Raw genomic sequence first — 23,297 nt, 5'->3', positions numbered from 1 at the left:
TTTGTAATGACCCTGTGCGGTGCGTGCGTGTGCGTTCTGCACGTGCCTGTGTGTGTGTGTGTGTGTGTGTGTGTGTGTGTGTGTGTGTGTGTGTGTCAGCTGTGCAACAAGGTGATCTTCCTGATGAGTTTCGTGGGGAATCGGGGCACGTTCACGCGAGGTTACAGGGCCATGATCCTAGATGTGGAGTTCCTTTACCACCTGCTCTACCTCATCATCTGTAGCCTGGGAGTCTTTGTCCATGTCTTCTTCTACAGCCTGCTGGTGAGGGAAATACAGACACACACACACATATGCACACATACACATGCATACAAGCATACACATACACAAACATGCATACAGTCGCTCGCACACACACACACATGTCCGCACACGCCGACAGTTACACAGATACGCAAATGCACATTTAGACATGTGAGGACTCACGTGCGCAACACACCAGAGCAAACATTTGCACAACATTCTTCTTCCTTGTCACTTTACATTCAAACAAAAGCTCGCGCATGGAAGCACACACACACCCACACACACACACGCGTTCACACACGTGCCGCCGCCCCCGTCACACCCCGTGATGCCGTGCTCCTCGTCACGCAGCTCTTTGATCTGATCTACCGGGAGGAAACACTGCTGAACGTGATCAAGAGCGTGACCAGGAACGGACGCTCCATCGTGCTGACCGCCGTGCTGGCCCTCATCCTCGTCTACCTCTTCTCCATCGTTGGCTACATCTTCTTCAAGGACGATTTCATCCTTACCGTTGACCGCATCCCCAACAGAACGCTCGGTACGGACCCCTAAGTCTGTGATTGGCCGAGACGGGAGAGTCCGGTGGGGTCACAGGCCAGCACCCAGTGCATGTAAACAAAGCAGTTAGGAAAGCGTAATGCCTGCTGCAGCGGGTCTGTGGGCTGCACTGATCAGTAATGGGGTCTCTCTTAGCCGGGCAACACTGAGGTTTGATGGCAAAGCCTTTCTCTGCGAGCTTACACAGAAAAATCCCACATTTCTAGCATTCCATAAGGATCAGTATTCAGTGATTACTCTGATTAATTTGCAACGCAGATTAAGCATTCTTTTAAAGTCTATAGATATAGATACAGACATATTTAGACTATAGATATGTATAGATATTTCTATATTTAGAATATAAAGTTGATGTGCATGAGAGACACAAACAGGCAGAAACAAATCCCTTGTGTGTGCGAACATACTTGGCCAATAAACCTGATTCTGATGCATAATCTGTATGGAGTGTTTCAGTATTTTGCAAGACCCAGGTAGCTGAATGAGCCGGTTTGTTATTGGCTGTTTCTTCTTTTAATCAGAGCAATCAGCCACAATGATGAGTGAGTTCCTGTCAGGCGGAGTTTGTCGGAAAGATGGTGGTGGGGAGAACTGTTCAGCTGAGGCTACGATGGATGGTACACACACACACACACACACACACACTCACTCACACACACACTCACACACACACACACACACACACACACACACTCCCATGCCCTTCTACGTTCTGAATTAATTGCTTAGTCATGAGACAAGCCAAGATGAGACGCAGCATAACATTGGTCTTTAGAAGGTGCCAGGGGTCATGGGACACCAGGGGTCAAATGTTAACGACCAGCAGTTCATCCGCACCGCACCCAGGTCCAAGGGGTCAGGCCAGCACGTCTGGCAGTCGGAGTGGAAAGTTTATGCTGCAACTCTGGGCTGCTGGGATCAGCAGAGATGAGATCGGGCCCGTGTGATCCCAGCCTGACACACACTGCCTGGCCTCTGTACACACACTGCCTGGTCTCTGTGGGTGGTGCTTCTCATGCGCTAATTCGTTGTTAGTGCTCTGCGATTAACATTTCACTCCACACCTGAGGATGCCTGATGAAAACCTCAGCCTAACACAGGCGTGAAGGTCTGGAGAAGTGTGCTCAGTGTGTGTGTGGTTTGAAGTGTGTCGCAATTCATTGTATTGTGTTAGATTGTCAGGATTTAGGACTGGTCCTGGAGAAGTCATGCATTCACACTGAGGGGATTTTCCTTTTGTGATCGAGCCAAAATAAAATAAAGGAATCCAGTTTGACTGGTTCCCGTAGCCGTCTTGAAATAGAAGGCACTGTTGGCCTTTCTCCTCAGCTCAGAAATCTGACTTTACTAGAGTGTGTAGGGCCTTTAGCCTGCATGCCTGTTACGTAAGGCTTTGTTAGTACTCGCATGCTTGTGAGCGCGTATGTGCACGTAGACGTGCAAGATTGTGTGTGCTTGTGTGTGAACATGAACTTCCGTTCAACATATAAGGTTCTACTTGCATAACTTGCATTTGTACGTGTGTGTGTGTGTGTGTGTGTGTGTGTGTGTTTGGTGGGTGTGGGTGTTTGTGTGTTTGGTGGGTGGGTGTGTGTGTGGGTGTTTGTGTGTTTGGTGGGTGTGTGTGTGTGGGTGTTTGTGTGTGTGTTTGTGTGTGTGTGTGTGTGTGTGTGTGTGTTTGTGTGTTTGGTGGGTGTGTGTGTTTGTGTGTGGGTGTTTGTGTGTGTTTGTGTGTTTGGTGGGTGTGTGTGTTTGTGTGTGGGTGTTTGTGTGTGTTTGTGTGTTTGGTGGGTGTGTGGGTGTTTGTGTGTTTGGTGGGTGTGTGGGTGTTTGTGTGTTTGGTGGGTGTGGGTGTGTGTGTGTGTGTGTGTGTGTGTGCGTGTGTGCGTGTGTGTGTGTGTGCGTGTGTGTGTGTGTGTGCGTGTGTGTGTGCGTGTGTGCGTGCGTGCGTGCGTGTGTGCGTGTGTGCGTGCGTGCGTGCGTGCGTGCGTGCGTGCGTGCGTGCGTGCGTGTGTGTGTTAGGCCAAGCAGCAGCCCTGGTGGTGGAGGATAAGGAGCGGACGTGTGACTCTCTCCTTATGTGCATCATCACCGTCCTCAGTCACGGACTGCGGAGTGGTGGTGGGGTTGGTGACGTCCTCCGAAAGCCCTCCAAAGAGGTATGATGCACGCCAATCACATGCCAAACACGCATGCCACTCACCACACGCCAATAACATGCCAGTCACACACCAAACATACATGCCAATCACACACGCCGATCTCACACACCAAACACACACGCCAATCACGCTAAGGTTCCCTCGTCAGACCAGTCATGGAGGTATAGCACTCAGTCACTCAGCCCAGACTCTCCCTTTTCTCTAGCACATTTCTCCCCTTGTCTCCCCTCGTCTCCTCTTGTCTCCTCTGGTCTCCAGGAGCCTCTGTTTGCTGCCAGGGTGATCTATGACCTGCTCTTCTTCTTCATGGTTATAATCATCGTCCTCAACCTCATCTTTGGTGTCATCATCGATACCTTCGCTGACCTAAGGAGCGAGAAGCAGAAGAAAGAGGAGGTGCTTAAGACCACCTGCTTCATTTGTGGTGAGTGTGTGTGTGTGTGTGTGTGTGTGTGTGTGTGTGTGTGTGTGTGTGTGTGTGTGTGTGTGTGTGTGTGTGTGTGTGTGTGTGTGTATGTGTGTGTTTCTGCCAGAGCAGACTCTATTTATAAAAACATGGTCCGACCCACACAGCTCACATTCTATAGTTTGTCTGATACCATTGTTTTCGTTGATTTGCATACAAAGTTTAAAATCTCACAGATGTGTTAAGTTAAACCAGATAATCATGGTCAAGTCAGCACGATTCTTCCACCAACATGTGATTACGTGTGACTGCATAGTGATTTGGTTGAGAAGAACATTTGTGTGACTAGGCAAGACCCATGGTGTAGTCAGGAGAGCACCACGCGTAACTTCCTGTTCTGGTGTTGGAGGAGGTCTCTCCGCCGCATCTCCGCCTCTTGTCTCGTCTCCGAGGAGCCGGAAGACCTTATTGGAAGTGTTTGTGGGAATAGCAGACATGGGGTGATCTGTTTTCGCTCGAACAGTGTAAACATCAGGACACCCCCTCTTCCCAGAAGGCTTAGTCATGGCTGCTACTGTGGAGGAGTGTCTTCTCTTGCTCTCTCACTCACTCACGCACACACACACACTCACACACACGGGATTCTTCTAGCCTTAACATAATGGAACACCCATATATTCAGGCCTATTGTTTGGCAACGCTCAGTTCATCATCCAATGGGAGTTTCATGACTTACTCAGAAGTGCGAATCATGTGTGGGATGTGCAGAGTTACTCAAACTGCAGAGAGCACTGGGATGGTTTGTTTGTTTGTTTGTTTTTCCTCCTTGTAGGTGTTACTTGGTGCTAATTGACAAAAGAGGTGCACCCTGGTCCCCCACGCAGTTGCCACCAGGCCACGTCATGTGAAACGTGGCACACGTGCTCCGTGGTGCGTGATCCCCCCCCCCCCCCCCCAAACAGCCCCCCTCTCTGTCCTGTGCTAAAGATCCAACCTTGTGACTGCTGCCGCTCATCGTCATGGCAACTGCAACAACAACAAAGAAAAAGAAGCTCTGTGTCAGTCCTGACCGTCACAAGACCCACCGCCCGCACCTATGACGCGTGCACACGCCCTGGTGCTGTAGCATCGTGGCCCCTGTGGGGAGGAAGCCGTCGGCCATCGTCTCGTGTGGTGATGTAAGGGGAGATGTGTAAGTGGAGGAGGAGCGGAGTGTCGTCATTCCTTCTCTTGCTCCTGGACCGACGCTCTTCATCTGGAGGCCCAGTTGGCTCTCACAGCAGGTCACAGCACGGCGTGTGGCACCTGGAGGACGACTGGTTGGGTTCTGGGTTCGGTTCCCGGGTATTTGCCACTGTGCTGGATGAGGTGTAGGTCCTAGCTGTTCCATGGCATGTTGTTCTGCGTTTATGGCCTTGAACAAGGTGCTCAAACTAAATAAAATTAAAGTGAAAACAAACATAACGAAACAAATGATTTTGAGGTTTCCTCTTCCTCTTTCCACCATCCAGTGTCTGATCTGTTCAGAACACAACCAACAAGTTGCCTGTGGCCTTGAGTGAACATCCAGAAAGAATGAAATTATTGAAAGCTTCTAATCAGCTTTGTGTGTGTTTGTCTCTTTAGGCTTGGAGAGGGACAAGTTTGACAACAAGACCGTGACGTTTGAGGAGCACATTAAGGTGGAGCACAACATGTGGCACTACCTGTTCTTCATCGTCCTCATCAAGGTCAAGGACTCCACGGAGTACACCGGGCCAGAGAGCTACGTTGCCGAGATGATCAGGGTAAGGGCGGGATGATCAGGGATCAGGGTGAGACGATTAGGGATCAGGGTGAGATAATCAGAGTCAGATGTGTAACACAGTTTCAGTCCCGTTCTTGAATGCCCATGCTTCAGTTCATGGAACACTCTAGCTGTCCTACTAAAGATCTTCTTCCATCTCAGGATTAGAGCCCAGAGCTGTCCTGTAATGTTCGTCTCCAGCCGTGCTCTTGGCTGTCCAGTCTTTTATTCTGTATGTCTATAGGTTTCCCCTCCTCCTGAGTTTAGATCATCGCATGGATCATCATCTGCATGGAGTTTGGAGCATCTGAACGCTTGTAGTCTTTTGAATTAGAGATGTGATCAGCAATGAGCCCATATCAAAAAGTTCTAGGCCTACAAAAAATTAATTGTATTACTTGATTTCATAACTTTAGTGAGTTATTATTAATTATTATTTAGCTTGTATTAATCAAATAGTAGATTCGTTCACTCAAAGAACGAAAGCGAAAAAGTCCATGCTCAAAAGACTCGTTCCCCTCCTGACCTTTGACCTGCAGAGCACATGGGAGTAAATCTCTGCTTAAGCCCATGTTGGAACTCGCACCCTGAGCTCACAGTAAACGTGGCACCCTGTGAGTTTAACCCCGTTTTGACCCCCGTTTTGACCCCCGTCTGACGCGCAGCCCTCAGTGTCTGGTCCCCAGTAGCGTGAGAACACCAGGGTCATAAGGTTGGCGGCTCAGGGTAAAACTTTAAATGAATCACAGAGCCATGGGCTGAAATGTTTCACAGAACACGCGTGTGCATGTGTGCGCGCCATTGTGTGTCGGGCCGTGAGTGTGTGCAGATTAGTTCTCTGATGCAGATTGCTGCTGTTCTTTGGAATATACGTGCGTGCTATGATGACGGCGTTTGAAATGACAGCACAGGCTTCGTCAGGAACCCGGTGTCAAAGCCCACTCTCACACCATTGGTTCAGGGACTTTCAGCAACTCTGCTGCGTAGTACAGGCGCAAAATCAAGATCTCTTTATGACTGTAATTGTCATCAGGGTGGTTGGTTTTTTTTTTTTTTTTTTTTCCTGGTTACGCTAGTTTTAAGACAGTACGTAAATAACAGATGTAATCTGAAATCTGTTCGAAATAATCAAATCAGCAATACCATGGCATGCTCAGTATAAATAAACAGAATAGAAACCCACACAACTACATCAGTTCCTGTGTACAGATGACCAAATGCTCAGAATGCACCACCTGAGTCTCGTGTCCTTCAGATCAGGCCTGAAGAATCAGCAGCATGTGCTAGCAGACTGGCTTCAGTCTGCTAATGGTGCAGCTTGGCATGATGGATAAATGAAGTCACGCTACCCCACGAGGGGGGTAAGGCGGTTCGGGGGGTCTTCCGTGGACAGGGTGGTCTGCTTCAGGGAGGTCCTTACCACCGTGACGTTCTGTGCAGTAAATCCACTGGCTGGACCTGTGATGGCTGCAGGCGTGTGCAAGGGAGGTTGGAGTGGGGTAATAGAACCTGTATTTTAGCCCCCACACCTGAACACCACAGCCGAAAGAGCCTGTCTTCTCAGAGCTGTCTAGGGCAGGGGCTTGGAATGTGTAAATCCACAAGAGAAGCCTCTTTGGCACTCTCCATTGCTCACACTCTCACACACGTACACACACACTCACACACACAAACTCACACATACACGCACATGCACGTACACTCACATGCACGTACTCTCACACACATACACACACTCACACACACAAACTCACACATACACGCACATGCACGTACACTCACATGCACGTACTCTCACACACATACACACACTCACACACACACACACACACACACACACACACACACACACACACACACACACACACTCACACTGTTTGTGTGTGTGCATGCATGTGTGTGTGCGTCTCAATCTCATGGAACAACCAACGACCTGCGTTAACCTACAAAACGTTTTTGCTGGGTTATTCCTGTAAGCGCTGCCCATCAGAGCACACTAATGGCTTCCTGCTGCACGCCTCTGGAGCTCCCGTCTGTGTGTGGCTGCTGTGTGTGGCTGCTGTGTGCGGTGCACTGAAGGGAAAGGAGAAGGCCTCAGGAAACCCCCTCTTCACGGCCACTTGCTCTCCTGACGCAGTTGTCTCGCGCCTGTTTGCGTGGTGACACAGATTCTGATCAACCGGCTGTTGGCCCAGTTGAAGGTTATGATGAGTGGTGAGGAAGAGGCATCTGGCCATCACAGCACCTGCATACACACACACACACACACACACACACACTCCAACTCTCTCGCACTCTGAGATGTCTGTTGGATGCATGCGTGAACACACACACACAGACACCTTCTTTCTTGCTCCCTGACATGTCTGCGGTGTGCACGAAGGCACATGTCCATAAAGGCTACTGTAGCCCATGTGGTAAGCCACACTGATGAATGTTTCAGGACTTTGTCACGTATTCCTGAGGTAAAGCGCGTTATGTGCTCGGTCACACCTTCATTCCACAGTGTCGGAGGGCAGGGAAGGTCAGAACTGAACCAGCTGCCTTCACACAACACAAACACACTGTTGAGGACAGGAAGCGTTGTAGCTTCACTAAATAAGGTTTTGGTGTGAGCTCTAATTGTCAAAGTATCTGTTTATTTTTGAGTACTTCATCAAGCCTAAGGCAAGAGGGCAAAGTCCATGCTATGCATTAATGTGGAGAATTCATAAAGAACAAAACACTCCGTTCATCTGTCCTCTGCTTGATAAAAACATGTCTGACGTCCAGGGGAACCTTGAAGTTCTGTTAAAAGCTCTCGGCCAACTTTGTACAGCACTAAGGACTGAGGTACAAGTGTAGAGTCCTATGCGTTCACAACCCAACTCGAAAGGTTGATATATGAAATAATTAGGGGAAAAATTACCTGGGGAAAGATCAAGATCCTGTCACTCATGACTTAAACCTGAATCAGAGCCAAATTACACTTAGAATGTCACACTGGTATCACTGACTCTGGGTGCATACACACACACACACACACACACATATTCCTGTGCTGTGTGAGGAGCAGGTGTCTCAGCTTTTTATTCTCAGAGAAGACAGAGACACTGAGAGAGTGAATAGGACAGGCAGACGGTCAACTTGTGGACAGGCCAAAGCTGCTCATAACATTTGTGGAAGGGGTGACAAAACGTGTCGGGGGTTCATTTCAGGAGCTGAGTAGCACTGTTTTGCGCACAGCGATGCCTTCTCAGAGGTCTGTCTCTGGGCTCGGGGTCCTGAATGAGTCTGTGAGCATGCATCGTCAGTCTGGCCACGGCAGGTTGTGTGAACTTGACCTACATTGCCTGTTGTTTCCTCATTGATATGATGCATGACGGTCATGACACCCTAAATATTGCATTTCTGGAGATGTGTGTGGGCAGAATCGAGGGACTGGGTTTGGGTTTGACGTCGTCGTTGCTGTTGACACCACAGAGCATCCTGTGTGTGTGTGTGTGTGTGTGTGTGTGTGTGTGTGTGTGTGTGTGTGTGTGTGTGTGTGTGTGTGTGTGTGTGTGTGTGTGTGTGTGTGTGTGTGTGTGTGCGCGCGCTTTAATGGGCATGTGTGTGTGCACTTGTTAATTTTTGTGAGTGCAATATTAGTAATGAATTTCACACTACCTTTATTTCCATTGATGCAGCAGACATACTTGAATTTGTTGTGGTGAGAAGATTCTCTCCCCCTCTCTTTCCCTCTCTCTCACATGCATTCTCTCTCTCTCTCTCTCTCTCTCTCTCTGTCTCTCTCTCTCTCTCTAACACAAACACACATGTATTCTCTCACTCACTCTCTCACACGCACTCTGTAATACACACACACACACACACACAAACACACAGAGAGACTTACTGGCAGTGCTGTCAAATATAAACAAAGTCATGGAACACCTTGGGGGTTGTTAGCTGGGACAGACAGATGGGGCACACAAACACACACACACACACGCACGCAACATTAAAAAGGTTCAAACAATCTCAGGTTATTAAAACATTGTTACTCTCCTCCCACATGATACTCTGTATGTCATTTATTCAAAAATAACTCCAGCTTGTGACAATTTCATCAGGAGCTGTCTTTCCATGTTCAACTGAAAACGGATGTGGATTTGAGTAATCTCCACCTTCACGTTTGGAGGGATTTTTTTTTCTTCGTCGAAATAGCCGTACTTCCCTTTTCTAAAGAACTGAAAGTAGAGGAAGTGAGGATTGCGGTGTGAGTCACGGTGTGTTTGTGTTACTGTACCACCGCCCTCACTTCTCATACACCGTCACAGCCACACTTTATTATTATTATTATTTTACCTGTTCCATCAACAACAGTCTGGCCTACTGGGACATAGACGTGGGCTGCTCCATCACTTGGAGATGTGATGTCTCAAACATCTGCGGTCACCATTTCTAAAGCGTCCACTGTGAAAACACTCACAAATCCATGCGTTAATTTTTCAACCATTTATGGATGCGATTAAGTTTGTCAGATGCTGAAGTCATGGCAGTGTCACCTCCTACGGCATCATCCTCTTGCCGGACATGTTGGTTGGGGAGGAACCCTCCACAGAGCTTGGTGCCTGACCCAGGACTTCACCTGACCTCACGGTGAACCCAGCAATGCCGCCATGCACTGAAGCCAGCATTTATACCAGTGCCACTACTGATTCTGAGATTCTGAGAGGTATAGTATACTATAGTAGTATGGTATAGTATTAACACCACTCTGAGGTTCTCATCTACCAGGAAGAGTTTGGTGATGACCACTTGTTTAACGAGGGGACACGTGGGTCGTGGCCCGCTGTAATGAAGCCCTTTTAAAATGCCTCTGTGAGACTGACATGAGTTGTGGAGTCGTTGTGGACTGTTGTGACTGTACAGATGGAGCCTGTGACTCTGGAAGGGCGTCTTCACTGCCATGTTTCCAAGGAAAAGAAGAATCAACACCAGAAAATGCTGGAGCATGGCAACGATGTTATCCTTTATTGTCACACTAACAGTCATGATGATTTAAAATGAACAATCTATGTATTGGGCAGAAACTCTAGAAAACTCTGGAGTTCTATATAAAAATATGGAAGCAGTTCATATTTTATTTCTGCTTAACGAGTATCTTGCGGTTAAACATTATTAGAAATCCTGTTGTACCATCCTTCCCTTCTCCATATTGAGCTAAGACATCGAGGGCTGTATTTTGATCGAAGACATCTCGGGTGGTAGTGAGTGTAGACTTTCTATGCATCGTAACCATTGTTAAGAGTCAATAGAGAACATTCAAATGAACAAAGCTAATAAAATGAGATAAATATAAACATATAATACAAAAATTGAAGATCCTCTTATGAGTGGAGGGGTCACAAGTCTGTGGTGGTTGGCTCATTTGCAGCTGATCTGCACGGAGCGGTAAGTTGTGGTGTACAATACAGATCACTATTGATCTACTGGATCCTGTGCAGGAAGCAGCCTAGTGATTGGATCATGAAAAAGGTGCGTTAGCAAATGCATCTAGTTGTGTGCGATCCAGGTGTGATCGACCAAATGACCTAGGAAAGAAAGGGACGGGAAGAGGGCTTGTTCGGCTTGTTTGAAGGGGCGGAGGACTGATGGGTTGATGACGACGTGGCATGCTGACAGCTGGATGAAGCCAGACTCGTCACTGGGTAGCAATAAACACAAACCACAGAGAGTGTGAGTGTGTGTGTGTGTGTGTGTGTGTGTGTGTGTGTGTGTGTGTGTGTGTGTGTGTGTGTGTGAACGAACAGCACAGGAAGTGAACACAAACACAGACACATGCGCGCACACTCCTCTTCTATTCTCAGAATGAGTGAGCGACAGTGCATCACTGACTGCGTGATTTCCCTGTGTGTGTGCGCGCGTGTGCCCGTGTGCGTTAGCTGAAGGAAGGGAACATGTCTGTATCTCAGCACTCTTAAGAATGGTGGAATGTCATTAAATCAATTGAGCATTTTTTCTCATTTTGTCTAATTTAACTGGTCTAATGAATCTAGCAGAACTCCAGATGATGACTGTACTGCCCATTCATTTTAAATGCACTACCTTCAGTATATATAGATATATAGAAGATGATGAAAATAATTATGTGATAGAAATTTTCTGAATTATAAAAAAGCAAATTCTTTTTATTTTTATCTTAAGAATAAAGCAAAACACAGGTGCAGTTAAATATGTGAAATGTAATGTTAATCCTTCTTTCCTATTGAGATTCTCTGAGTCTCTACTGCTCTTTACGAACTTGTGTGTGTGTGTGTGTGTGTGTGAGAGAGAGAGAGAGAGAGAGAGAGAGAGAGAGAGAGAGAGAGAGAGAGAGAGAGAGAGTGTAAGTGCATGTCTGTCTGTGAACGCACTCTGGAGAGGGCAGTGGAATGCAGTGGGGTGACCTTTCGTGAGTCTCTCAGCACTAATGCCATCATATGTTTGCACTCTCTCTCTCTCTCCCTTTCTCTTGTTCTCGCTTGATATTCCATGTTCAGAGATGCACTTCCTCCTCGGTTTGCCTGAGCCTGCTGGCAGAGCACAGCACACCCACATCCACACCTACATCTAGAACCACACCTACACCCACATCCACACCTACATCTAGAACCACACCTACACCCACATCCACACCTACATCTAGAACCACACCTACACCCACATCCACACCTACATCTAGAACCACACCTACACCCACATCCACACCTACATCTAGAACCACACCTACACCCACATCCACACCTACATCTAAAACCACACCTACACCCACATCCACACCTACATCTAAAACCACACCTACACCCACATCCACACCTACATCTAGAACCACACCTACACCCACATCCACACCTACATCTAGAACCACACCTACACCCACATCCACACCTACATCTAGAACCACACCTACACCCACATCCACACCTACATCTAGAACCACACCTACACCCACATCCACACCTACACCCACATCCACACCTACATCTAGAACCACACCTACACCCACATCCACACCTACATCTAGAACCACACCTACACCCACATCCACACCTACATCTAGAACCACACCTACACCCACATCCACACCTACATCTAGAACCACACCCACATCCACACCTACATCTAAAACCACACCTACATCCACACCTACATCTAAAACCACACCTACACCCACATCCACACCTATATCTAGAACCACACCTACACCCACATCCACACCTACATCTAGAACCACACCTACACCCACATCCACACCTACATCTAGAACCACACCTACACCCACATCCACACCTACATCTAAAACCACACCTACACCCACATCCACACCTACATCTAGAACCACACCTACACCCACATCCACACCTACATCTAAAACCACACCTACACCCACATCCACACCTACATCTAGAACCACACCTACACCCACATCCACACCTACATCTAGAACCACACCTACACCCACATCCACACCTACATCTAGAACCACACCCACATCCACACCTACATCTAGAACCACACCTACATCTACACCTACATCTAAAACCACACCTACACCCACATCCACACCTACATCGAAAATCACACCTACACCCACATATACACATACATCTAAAACCACACCTACATCTAAAACCACATCTACACCCACATCTACACCTACATCTAAAACCACATCAGCACCTGCACCTACATCTAAAACCACATCTACACCTGCACCTAAACCCATATCTACACCTACATCTAAAACCAAACCTACACCTACGTCTACTCCTACATCTAAACCCACATCAACACCTGTACCTAAACCCATATCTACATCTACACCTACATCTAAAACCACATCTAAACCCACATCGACACCTGCACCTAAACCCATAGCTACACCTACACCCACATCTATAGCTACACCTACACTCACATCTACACCTACACTTACAGCCACACCCAGACCTACATCCACACCCACACCTACACCTACACTCACATCTACACCTACACCTACACCCACTTCTACCCCCATACAAACACCCACATCTACACCTAAACTAGAGTTGGGTGATTTGAGAAAAAATGTCATCACGAGATATTTTTTACATCAGTGGATATTGATATATATCACAATATAAATCAAATCACTACCTCCTTTATACTTTAAGTGAGAAGTGAACACAACTATAACACAGCTCCTGTTTCTGCAGATTGTTATTCATAAGAGTTGTTATACAGTGTAAAGGTTTTGATATCGTCTTCTGACATAGATCATAGCCACCAGGGTTCATAAACAGCATTATTAATTTCACAACACATTCATGCTAAGAATTGTGAAAATACTTTACATATATTTTAATTCAGGAGATATATATATATCAGTGGTTGAGTCCAGGGGGTAATGTGTTTGTAAAAGGCAGAACTCTGTTGTGATAAGAGAGAGAGCTGACTTGAAATGCAGAAGAGTGAGGGCCTGGTTGATATGTGTCGATTGAGTTGATTAGTTTACTTGTTTTCTTGTTCTTTTTATTTTGTTTTTTTTTTGTTTGTTTTTTTTGTTTTTAATGTTTGTTGGGTTCCAAGGCACTCTTCACGGTGGACTGAATAAAGTGGTATATTGGAACTTCCGGTTCTGTTTTTCAGTTTTTTTGCAAGCGCCACTCAGCTATCCTGCAACAGTAGGCTATTGCACATAAACCACATGTCTCTACATTCAACAAGGGTTATTTTAATAACCCTTTTTTATATTAACCCTTGTATGAAAGGGTTTAATTTTAACCTAAATATCATCTGTAGCGTCTGTATATGCGTGCAAATGAGGGCAGTCTGATTCTGCAGAGAAGTTGGAATTCAGACTCGGTTATTAAAGCTCTTTAAAAGTAGCGAGTGTAAAGTAGCGAGTAGCGAGTGTAAATTGTTGGGGGGGGGGGGGGGGTGGCGAACGTAAATTGTTGAATTGTCAGTTGTTTATTACTAAAATAATGTGTGCTACGTCATCAGATTGGTTCGACCTGACAGTGTGCTACGTCATCAGATTGGTTCGACCTGACAGTGTGCTACGTCATCAGATTGGTTCGACCTGACAGTGTGCTACGTCATCAGATTGGTTCGACCTGACAGTGTGCTACGTCATCAGATTGGTTCGACCTGACAGTGTGCTACGTCATCAGATTGGTTCGACCTGACAGTGTGCTACGTCATCAGATTGGTTCGACCTGACAGTGTGCTACGTCATCAGATTGGTTCGACCTGACAGTGTGCTACGTCATCAGATTGGTTCGACCTGACAGTGTGCTACGTCATCAGATTGGTTCGACCTGACAGTGTGCTACGTCATCAGATTGGTTCGACCTGACAGTGTGCTACGTCATCAGATTGGTTCCGTTGGCGGCGCTTCTTAAGGCGGGGAATGGAAAAGAATGCTTATTGAATTCTATTGCCCAAGCTTATCATAGTCATCGAGGAAAGAGGAAAAATTTAGCGCAAAACGAATTGAGATCGTTTTATCGCCCAGCACTAACCAAAACCCATATCTACACCTACACCCACATCTACATCTACACCTACACTTACACCCACATCTACACTTAAACCTACACTCACAACTACACCTACACCCAGTCCCACACCCACATCTACACCCTTTTCTACACCTACACCCACACCAATACTTACTTCCACACCCAGAACTACACCACAGCAGTTCTGGACACGTGCAGAGTGAGGATGTGCCTAAGGGCCTGTCTCATTAACGTCAAGGGGCCTTTCCTCTCTACACCTTTACAGTCAGACTCCTATTCTCCGTCCTCTACACAAATCATTCAAGAGTCCTTTACATAGTTACACTGTTCACTACATAGTTGGGATTCCTGAGCGCACGTGCTCCTCCCCCCAGCATAGTCTAGACCCCCCCCCCAGCAGCAAAAGGTCACACACACACACAGAGAGAGAGAGATAGAGAGAGAAAGGCAGCCCAATCCCCATGCAGACATCAACAGGAAGTGTGTTTGCCAAGCTGTGCTCCAGTGAGTGTCTGCTGGCCTCAGGAGCACCGTACTGGCACACCAAGCACACACGACCCCCACGGGGACGAAGACACATGACCCCCAGGGTCCCAGGAGGTGAAGGTGCACTCTGGCTCCTCTGGGCTGGAAGCAGGGCCTTGTCAACATGCTGTCCTAGCAGTTTAAGATGATGAAATTAGGGCGGGTAATCTGTGAAATTCCTTTGTGAGAAGGAACGGAACAACCCCCCACCACCACCACCCATTGGTTAGGGGTGGAGGAGACGGTGGAGGAGACACTGCAGTCTGTAGGGAGTAAACCCTCTAGTGGCTCTCCATTGCTTGATTCCCAGCTGTAATTTGGTTACACGTTCAAAACTGGTTTGATGTCAGAGAGCAGCCATTCGCAGACCAAAAAAAGACTTGATTAGCTAAAACAAGCTCAGTTTAGGAATGACATTACACCGTCAGGAACACACCACACTGGCACAAGGGTTCAAAAGGTCGTGAGTTCAAAAGCTTGTTTGTAAAAACAGATGGCACAGAAAAACAAACTGGACTGGACAGTCTGTACAATCAAGTTGTGTTTGAGTGAATAAAAGTTAATTAGTGTGCAGTGGAAAAAAATAGTAAAAATGTTCTCAGGGTTCCCAAAGCACAGCTGGGGCCACACGAGTCATGTGACTGAAATGTCACTTCACTGCATAAGCAAAGCGTACGTGCAGGATTTGAAATGTGAATTTTTCAACAGGACCACAATCTGGACTGGTTTCCACGGATGCGGGCAATGTCGCTGGTGAGCAGTGATGCTGAGGGCGAGCAGAATGAGATCAGGAATCTGCAGGAGAAGCTGGAGTCCACCATGAAGCTGGTCTCCAACCTGTCCAGCCAGCTCACTGAGCTAAAGGAACAGGTGGGTGACAGCACATGTCTATATACACACCTCTAACACAGGCTGCTCACACTCACATTTCTGGAGAACATCTCATGACCTGTTATCTGCATGATTAGTTTTTTCACAAGGGAGGAATTCAGCTCTTTTGAAATTATCTGAGGCTCTAAATATATTTTGAGGTGCGTTCACTTTTGCAGCGAATCTTAAGTATAAGTTTATATATTTGCTAAAACATTTGTGTGGTACCTATGAGTAAACAATTTCACACGTCCACAAGCGCTGTGTTCAGCATTGGTTTAAGAAGTCAATCTTGAAGGTCATATTTCATCTTTTAGCTTCTGAGGAAGCTCAATTAGAGCAAAGGGCAATGAGTCATCGTTCTCTCTGTCTGTCTGTATGTCTCTCTCTCTCTCTCCCCCTCTCCCTCTCTCCCTTTCTCTCTCTGACCCTCTCTCACTCTCTCTCACTCACACATCTGCGATCAGCACAGCAAGCCCATGTGGTTCTTAGATGCAGTTCCACCGACGTCACGAGGATTAGTGTTGTTTCACTCTGAATCAATTTTATTGTGTTCCAGACAAAGTTCTCCGAACCAGGGCTGCTTGTTTCCATGCGTAAATAGAAGTGCTCATGCGTTGCAGGTGAACCGGTGGCAAATAAAAAAAAATATATATTTAGACATTTTTTTATTCAACCAAAATTCACAAGGCGTGTGAGATTCTTGTAAACAGTCTGGAATAAAAGAAATGTCTACAATGGTATCTGGTGATCAGGAGACTTGATAAATGAGAAGTGTCTAGGAGGAACTAAAAACACTTCTGACTCTACCCCAGACAGGGGGAAATGACCGTTTGGGTTCCTGAAAGGTGAAGTGACAGTCCAAAACATCAGCACCTTTCACTTTTATACACAATATCATGCCTGCCCACCACTCTCCTCACTGTATGTCTTGTTTTTAACCTTCAGGCACATGTTAATTAATGTTTAATGATTTCATGACTGAAAATACCATTTTCAGCCCGGTACTAGAATGCTTAACCTCAGATCTGAAAAGTAAGGTGTCAGGGATAGTTTATTAGCCATTACATATTGTGACTTATCTGTAATAACTCATAATAGTTGTGAAGTAATATTAATTTATGTTTAGATTTTACTCTTGGCTTAAGTTTACATTTTTTTTTGTGAAAACTGCCTACACCACAAACCATGCATAAAACATAAATAATAAAGAAATAACACATTATCTTATTTGTATAATAAAAAAGCTCAAAGCTCTAAGTATTATACAAATGTTTAACCAAAAATCCTTGAGTGAAACTCTTAGTATGGATTCATGTCCTCATGTTGAGTGTTGAGATACACACACTTCAGACCATGCCCAAGCACAGATCCGAATTATGGATTTGAATGTTCTAACCAGTCCCATGACCATTGTCTACACACATGTCAATGAAGTTCAGACAAGCCTTTCTCCAGGGTCCGCGGTCTCCTGGTGCAGATGCTTAGAAGCCTCCACTCACACAAAAAGGGGCCTAGCTAATTGCTCAAATAGCTGGCTATGCGTTATGGTGAGGGTGGAGGTGTGAGCATGTGAGGGGTGTGGCCTTCGTTACATCACTGCTCTACCAGTTCTTGAACAACCCACACCCATGGCCACGCCCTCCCACCTTGGTTGTCAGGCGTGGCCTGTTACCTTCACTAAGCTCCTAAGGAGGAGGTGGAGCTTCTCGTAGCATCTGGAATTCTAGGAAATCCAGAATTATAGGATATCCCTGCTAACGGACTGCATGATGTCTTAGTCATGTTGATGTATCTGCTACTGGTAAGCCAAAATCCTGAGCGGACTTGAAATGGAAATTATTAGAAATATGTTTTCTGTTTCTTGAGCTGAGCTTGGAATGTGCTTTAGACTCTTTATGCTGTTTAACAAAACTGTCTAAACTATTTGTAGCTGCTGAAATGACACCGTCAGCATTCCTACAGAGCCAGTAATGGCTAGGGTTAGTTACAGGCAGGTGATTGCGACTTTATTCATGCCGGTGCCTTTACTTGGTGATGTGCAAATGCCTACATCCTGTGAATGCTAACTTTAATGTGTGAGAGCTGTGGTTGCAAGTGAGCACTTAGCATGCTAGCTTTTGGCTTGTTTTTGCAACAGTTGTTGAGTCAGGTTAGGGGATTTTAGGTTTGACAAGACTGAAATTCTCTGGAAGAGCATGCATGTATTTCTGTATTTACGTGTGTGTGTGTGTGTGTGTGTGTGTGTGTGTGTGTGTGTGTGTGTGTGTGTGTGTGTGTGTGTGTGTGTGTGTGTGTGTGTGAGTGAGTGAGCACACTCACACTGTCTCTGTGGACTAACCAAGGCAACAAGAACGGATACGCCAGATGCAGTAGCACAGGAAATGCCTGGTGTATGCAGGGTGGAAAGTGAGATAGAGAAGGGAAAAAAGTTACAAACTGTGTCTGTGTGGGTGTGTGTATGTGTGGGTGTGTGTGGGTGGGGTGTGTTCGTGGGTGTGTGTATGTCTTTGCACGTGTGCTTGTGCATGCATGCGTGCATCTGCCAATGTGTGTGTGTGTGTGTGTGTGTGTCTCCTGACAGATGACGGAGCAGCGTAAACAGAAGCAGAGGATCGGGCTACTGGGACATCCCCAGCACCTTAACGTGAACCCCCAGCAGCCTGCGTGAGTCCAGCTGTGTGCGGGAGCTTCACCCCGAGCCCACGCCCCCCTAACCCAATCCCTCTCAACCGACGAGACCTGCATGGGGCCCACCCTTCCACACGGACCACACACACATCAACCTGCGTACGCGCGTGTTTGCCGGGCGTGTACATACCAGTAGAGATCGCAATCGGCGGAACCTGTCCAAATGAAAAAATTAATTAAAAAAAGAAAAAAGTGGGGGGGGGGGGGGGGGGGGGGGGGGGGGGGGCACCAATCCTTTAAACATCTGGGGGAAAAATTCAGCTCGCCTGTCCTCAGGCGTGTGTGTATGCGTGCGTGCGTGTGTGTGTGTGTGTGTGTGTGTGTGTATTGTGCATTGAATCTGAAGGACAAGGCCTTATCAGGTATGGCGTGTGTAAAGGAGACATACTGGTTGATATATAGCTAGTTAGATGCTGCTTTGGAACATGTTACAGAAGCATCTTGTTTTGTATTTATGAACCAGTATAGCCTGTATTTTCTGTCTTATTTTTGTATTTTGTGCAATATTGATCCTTTAATATGCAACCTTACTGGGCTGTACCATGTGTCTTTGAAGGATACAAAGGTAATGCTCTCCTGAGATTAAGGGGGTTCCGTCATACGATAAAGGGGTTCTCTCCCTTGATAAAGGGGTTCTCTCCCTAGATAAAGGGGTTTCGTCATACGATAAAGGGGTTCTCTCCCTAGATAAAGGGGTTCCGTCATACGATAAAGGGGTTCTCTCCCTAGATAAAGGGGTTCCGTCATACGATAAAGGGGTTCTCTCCTGTGATAAAGGGGTTCCGTCATACGATAAAGGGGTTCTCTCCCTAGATAAAGGGGTTCCGTCATACGATAAAGGGGTTCTCTCCTGTGATAAAGGGGTTCTTTTTATTTGCCTTTAGGGTTGTAGTAGGATGCTGGGGAAGTTTCAGTTCATAGTCCGTTTAGCACAAAGAGTTCTAAGAGCCACAAAGTTGCATATGTGGGTCTTTTTCTTTTCTTATCTGTTTATTTATTTAAAAGAATAATACATTAAAGAAGGTTGTATGTCATGACGCAGTGTAAGGTTTATGACTATCCTCTACAGGACCACACGGTTCTTTACTATTTTGTATTATTATTTATGCTTTTGTTTGTTTGTTTTTGAAAACCCTGTGGATATCAGGGTGGTAACATATAAGATAGGCATTTAAGCTGTATGGCGAGCTTCGTTTCTTCATCTAGGTTCTGATTTTGCATAGAGCACTTCAGTGGTATGATGCGTGTCACTCTGCTTGTGATAGACTGCGGTTGTCTGTTCCTGTTTCTCTGTGAGTTACTCCTAGAGGCAACAGTCAGGGGTCAGGGGAGTGGGACAGAGACAAGCAGGACCCACAGTGGAGAGGGGGAGACCTTCCAATACATCTCATACTACTCACACTACACTCTCTCTCTCTCTCTCTCTCTCTCTCTCTCTCTCTCTCTATATATATATATATATATATATATATATATATATATATATATATATATATATATATATATATATATATAGTACACACACACACCATGTACTTGCTTTTGTATAGATAAAAAAAATGTCTTGGTCATCATAGAAGTTAAAAGCAGTGTTACTACAAAAGTTAATTCTAATTTAATAATTTAATAGCTATATATGTCAAGATTGTAAATTAATTTAGCAATATTTAATAAAATTGTAATTCACCTTGAAAAGCCTTTGTGCTGCTCTTTGTGTCACATGGTTAGTATAAAGGCGTATTTTTACATGATGTTTGCAGTGAAGATTTGATATTGGAGGAAGATAACCATACACAGACTGAAATCTTCATGTTGTATCTTTAATGAATGCATACATCAAAGCATACATCAAAGTATTAAAGGTAAAGTGGAATGAAAAGTAAAACTTCAATGTAAAAAAAAAAATTTTCAAAAAGCAAATTCTCATTTGCAGGTTCCACATAGATCTTCAGCTTTGCTTGAAGTTGGATTTTGGGTGTGTGTCTGTGTTTGTGCTAGAGAGAGAGAAAGATCCCAATCGACGCATTGAACAATATCTGTATTATATTATATTTTTCAGGCTACCTACAGCATTTATTTTTTTTGTTAAAAAAGGTCTTGGCATAAATTAAAATCATAAATTAAATGATCGGTAATAGTAATGTAAACTTGCAGTTGCCACGTACTTCTTGGGTTCGTGAACATCTAATAATAAGATTTGGAAGTAGTGCAGCAAGCAAATATTTTGCAAAAAAATCACCGGTTACGCTGATCAGTGGAAGTGCCCTTTAATTGACCTCTCGGGTCATCGCTCGAGTGAGACACACACCTCCTGGCTCTGTGCTGAAACAGATGAAGCTGCTGAACGCTGATATGTGGTTACCGGGATGAGCCGTGGGGAGAGACACAAGTGTGAGTGGAAAACCGAGTCAAATCTGGCCGTGATCTCCGTCTGGTACAGTGTGGTTGGAGGTGAGACTATGAGGGTGTGACATTCACAGGAGAGACAGGCCAGCAGAGCTCTCCGTTAAAAGGACCGGGTATAAGGGGAGTGCTAACCGGGTGTACAACGAACGCGTAGGCGCTCTGAAGAGATCATGTTTTTCTCCCAGGAAAACTTGTTAGTTTCTATATGTATTTTCCCCATGCTGATTGTTTATGCTGTTTGCCGGAGTCTATGGAGGACATCTAATGAATGTCCAAACATGTCCAGACTGCTTTGCCATGACGGGAAAGGCCTGCGCAAGAAAACTCGGTCCAAATCTCGATTGTGCTGAGAGGCGTTTTTATCTTTAGTGTAGATTCCCCTCTAAAATGCATCATTACTTCATGCTTACTCTTCTTATGTGTGAACGTTTCTGACACGTAACGAGAGTGCATTATCACCGACCAGAGCTGCAGTATGCTGACTGCAGTATGCTACTACTTACTAGCTATAAAATGAAAAATAATCATAATTATAAAAATATATAATTGGAACGTAATTTGCGCCTCTCCATGTGAAGGTAGCAAAACGGGACGACCGACATAATTGAGAATGATGGTACAGTCCCACTGACCTTCGCTATTTTACAAATTCAACTTCTATTTCATGTTATATATTGTATTGTAGTACTATATGCAGTGTATAAAACTGAAAAAACCCAAACCAGTAAGAAACTACATTTGAATATTGGACACAAATGGTTTAGGGTAAACTATGAAAAACTAACTAAATATGACGGGTCAGTAGAAGTCTATGTAAATGCGATTTTGGCCAACCTGTTGTTTTCACGTGGGTGGAAACCGTGTCCTGTCCAGAGCTGAGAGTTGGCTGCAAGCCTCACGTGTGGGACCCCGACGCAGTAAAGAGGTCAGAGGTCCCCCGCGGCGCACAGCAGACCTGACTGCGGTTGAAGTGTCGAGACGTGCAGACTCAAAGGTCCATGTGCTGTCAGATGTCATTGACTGCAAAATCCCCTTTCTGTGGTGGTGAACAAGAAGCAGGTGCTGGTACTGATGCTCCTCCAGTGACATTTAACACTGATCAGAACAATAGCAGCTTAGTGAGCAACTTTTTTCCCTTCCAGAATGTCGTGGCCAAGAATGTGACCTGAATTTCCCTTTAATGGATCAGCAAAGTGTAACCAGAACTATAAAATGGCGCAATGAACTCGCAATCTCACACAGTTGAACGGTTTTGGATATTTGCCTTTTGTCACGAATGAATGGGTCGCTGTTTCATTCAGAAAGAGGACGTCGTGCCACTAAACACTTTATGTGTTTTATACGTTTACAGGTGTAAAAACACACTCCTATGCGTCTGAGTTTTCTGAGTAGACTGTTAAAACTGTAGTCGGCTTGTCATGGCAACCAAAGAGCTGGAGGGGATTTTTATACTTGTTTTTAAAGTAAAATTATGTGATCATACTAACATGATTATCAATTGCAAATTGCAAATTGCAGCAGAAGTGAAACTTAACAAGAAACAGGATCTAATGGTTCCACCGCCTCTTAGAAAAGTTATTTTTACATTCAATTAAAAGTTTGGGTAAACAAATTAGAAAATGAGCAAAAATGGGGAAAACTAGCAACAAGAGGGTTCTTGTTCACACACCACCTGAATGGAGCAGGTGGGTGTTTCGCATGTTTTCAGACTTAATTAGAATTTAAGAAAAGCATTAGACGTTTGCAAAATACTTTTTATTAACCTGCTGATGTTAACTGATTTTTCTGCAACTTTTATTACAGTGTGAGCTTTGGGAGAGGCAGGACCCAGTCACTTTTTCTCTGGCTTTGACGTCTTGGCGCTGTAATCACTTTTAGATGTTTGCTACCTTGTCACTGTGTTGAGCTTTGAATCAGTAAGACACCGCAAGTAACCAAAGCGTTTTGAAATGCTCCGGTGGTGAATTTGTTCATCCCTTGAAGTTAATGTCACCGGTCTTTCCTTCCTCTTTGTAGTATACAGGGATGCTGCGTCACCTCGGTGATGCAGACTAGAGATGAAAGCGGTACGGTGCTTTCCGCCATTCGTTTAACCAAAGAAACAACTCAACTTCCCTCCGCTGTAA

The 23,297-nt window shown here is 45.5% G+C and overlaps 1 protein-coding gene across 3 annotated transcripts in view; it reads left to right on the top strand.

Moving 5' to 3' along the window:
• LOC143512791 (inositol 1,4,5-trisphosphate-gated calcium channel ITPR1-like) overlaps nt 1–18,952 on the top strand; it is a 41,928-nt gene extending 22,976 nt beyond the window's left edge. For all 3 annotated transcript variants that reach the window (XM_077003478.1, XM_077003496.1, XM_077003488.1), the window contains exons 11-18: nt 100–264; nt 601–790; nt 1,332–1,427; nt 2,833–2,969; nt 3,231–3,396; nt 5,005–5,165; nt 15,913–16,074; nt 18,659–18,952. In XM_077003478.1, the coding sequence (XP_076859593.1) occupies nt 100–264; nt 601–790; nt 1,332–1,427; nt 2,833–2,969; nt 3,231–3,396; nt 5,005–5,165; nt 15,913–16,074; nt 18,659–18,745 (1,164 nt within the window). In that variant the 3' untranslated portion in view covers nt 18,746–18,952. The remainder of the gene's footprint in view (nt 1–99; nt 265–600; nt 791–1,331; nt 1,428–2,832; nt 2,970–3,230; nt 3,397–5,004; nt 5,166–15,912; nt 16,075–18,658) is intronic.
• Nucleotides 18,953–23,297: the final 4,345 nt, after the last annotated feature.

The sequence above is a fragment of the Brachyhypopomus gauderio genome, chromosome 1 (genome assembly GCF_052324685.1).
Source record: "Brachyhypopomus gauderio isolate BG-103 chromosome 1, BGAUD_0.2, whole genome shotgun sequence".
Taxonomy (NCBI): Eukaryota; Metazoa; Chordata; class Actinopteri; order Gymnotiformes; family Hypopomidae; genus Brachyhypopomus; species Brachyhypopomus gauderio.
This window is presented reverse-complemented; position numbering and strand designations above follow the sequence as displayed.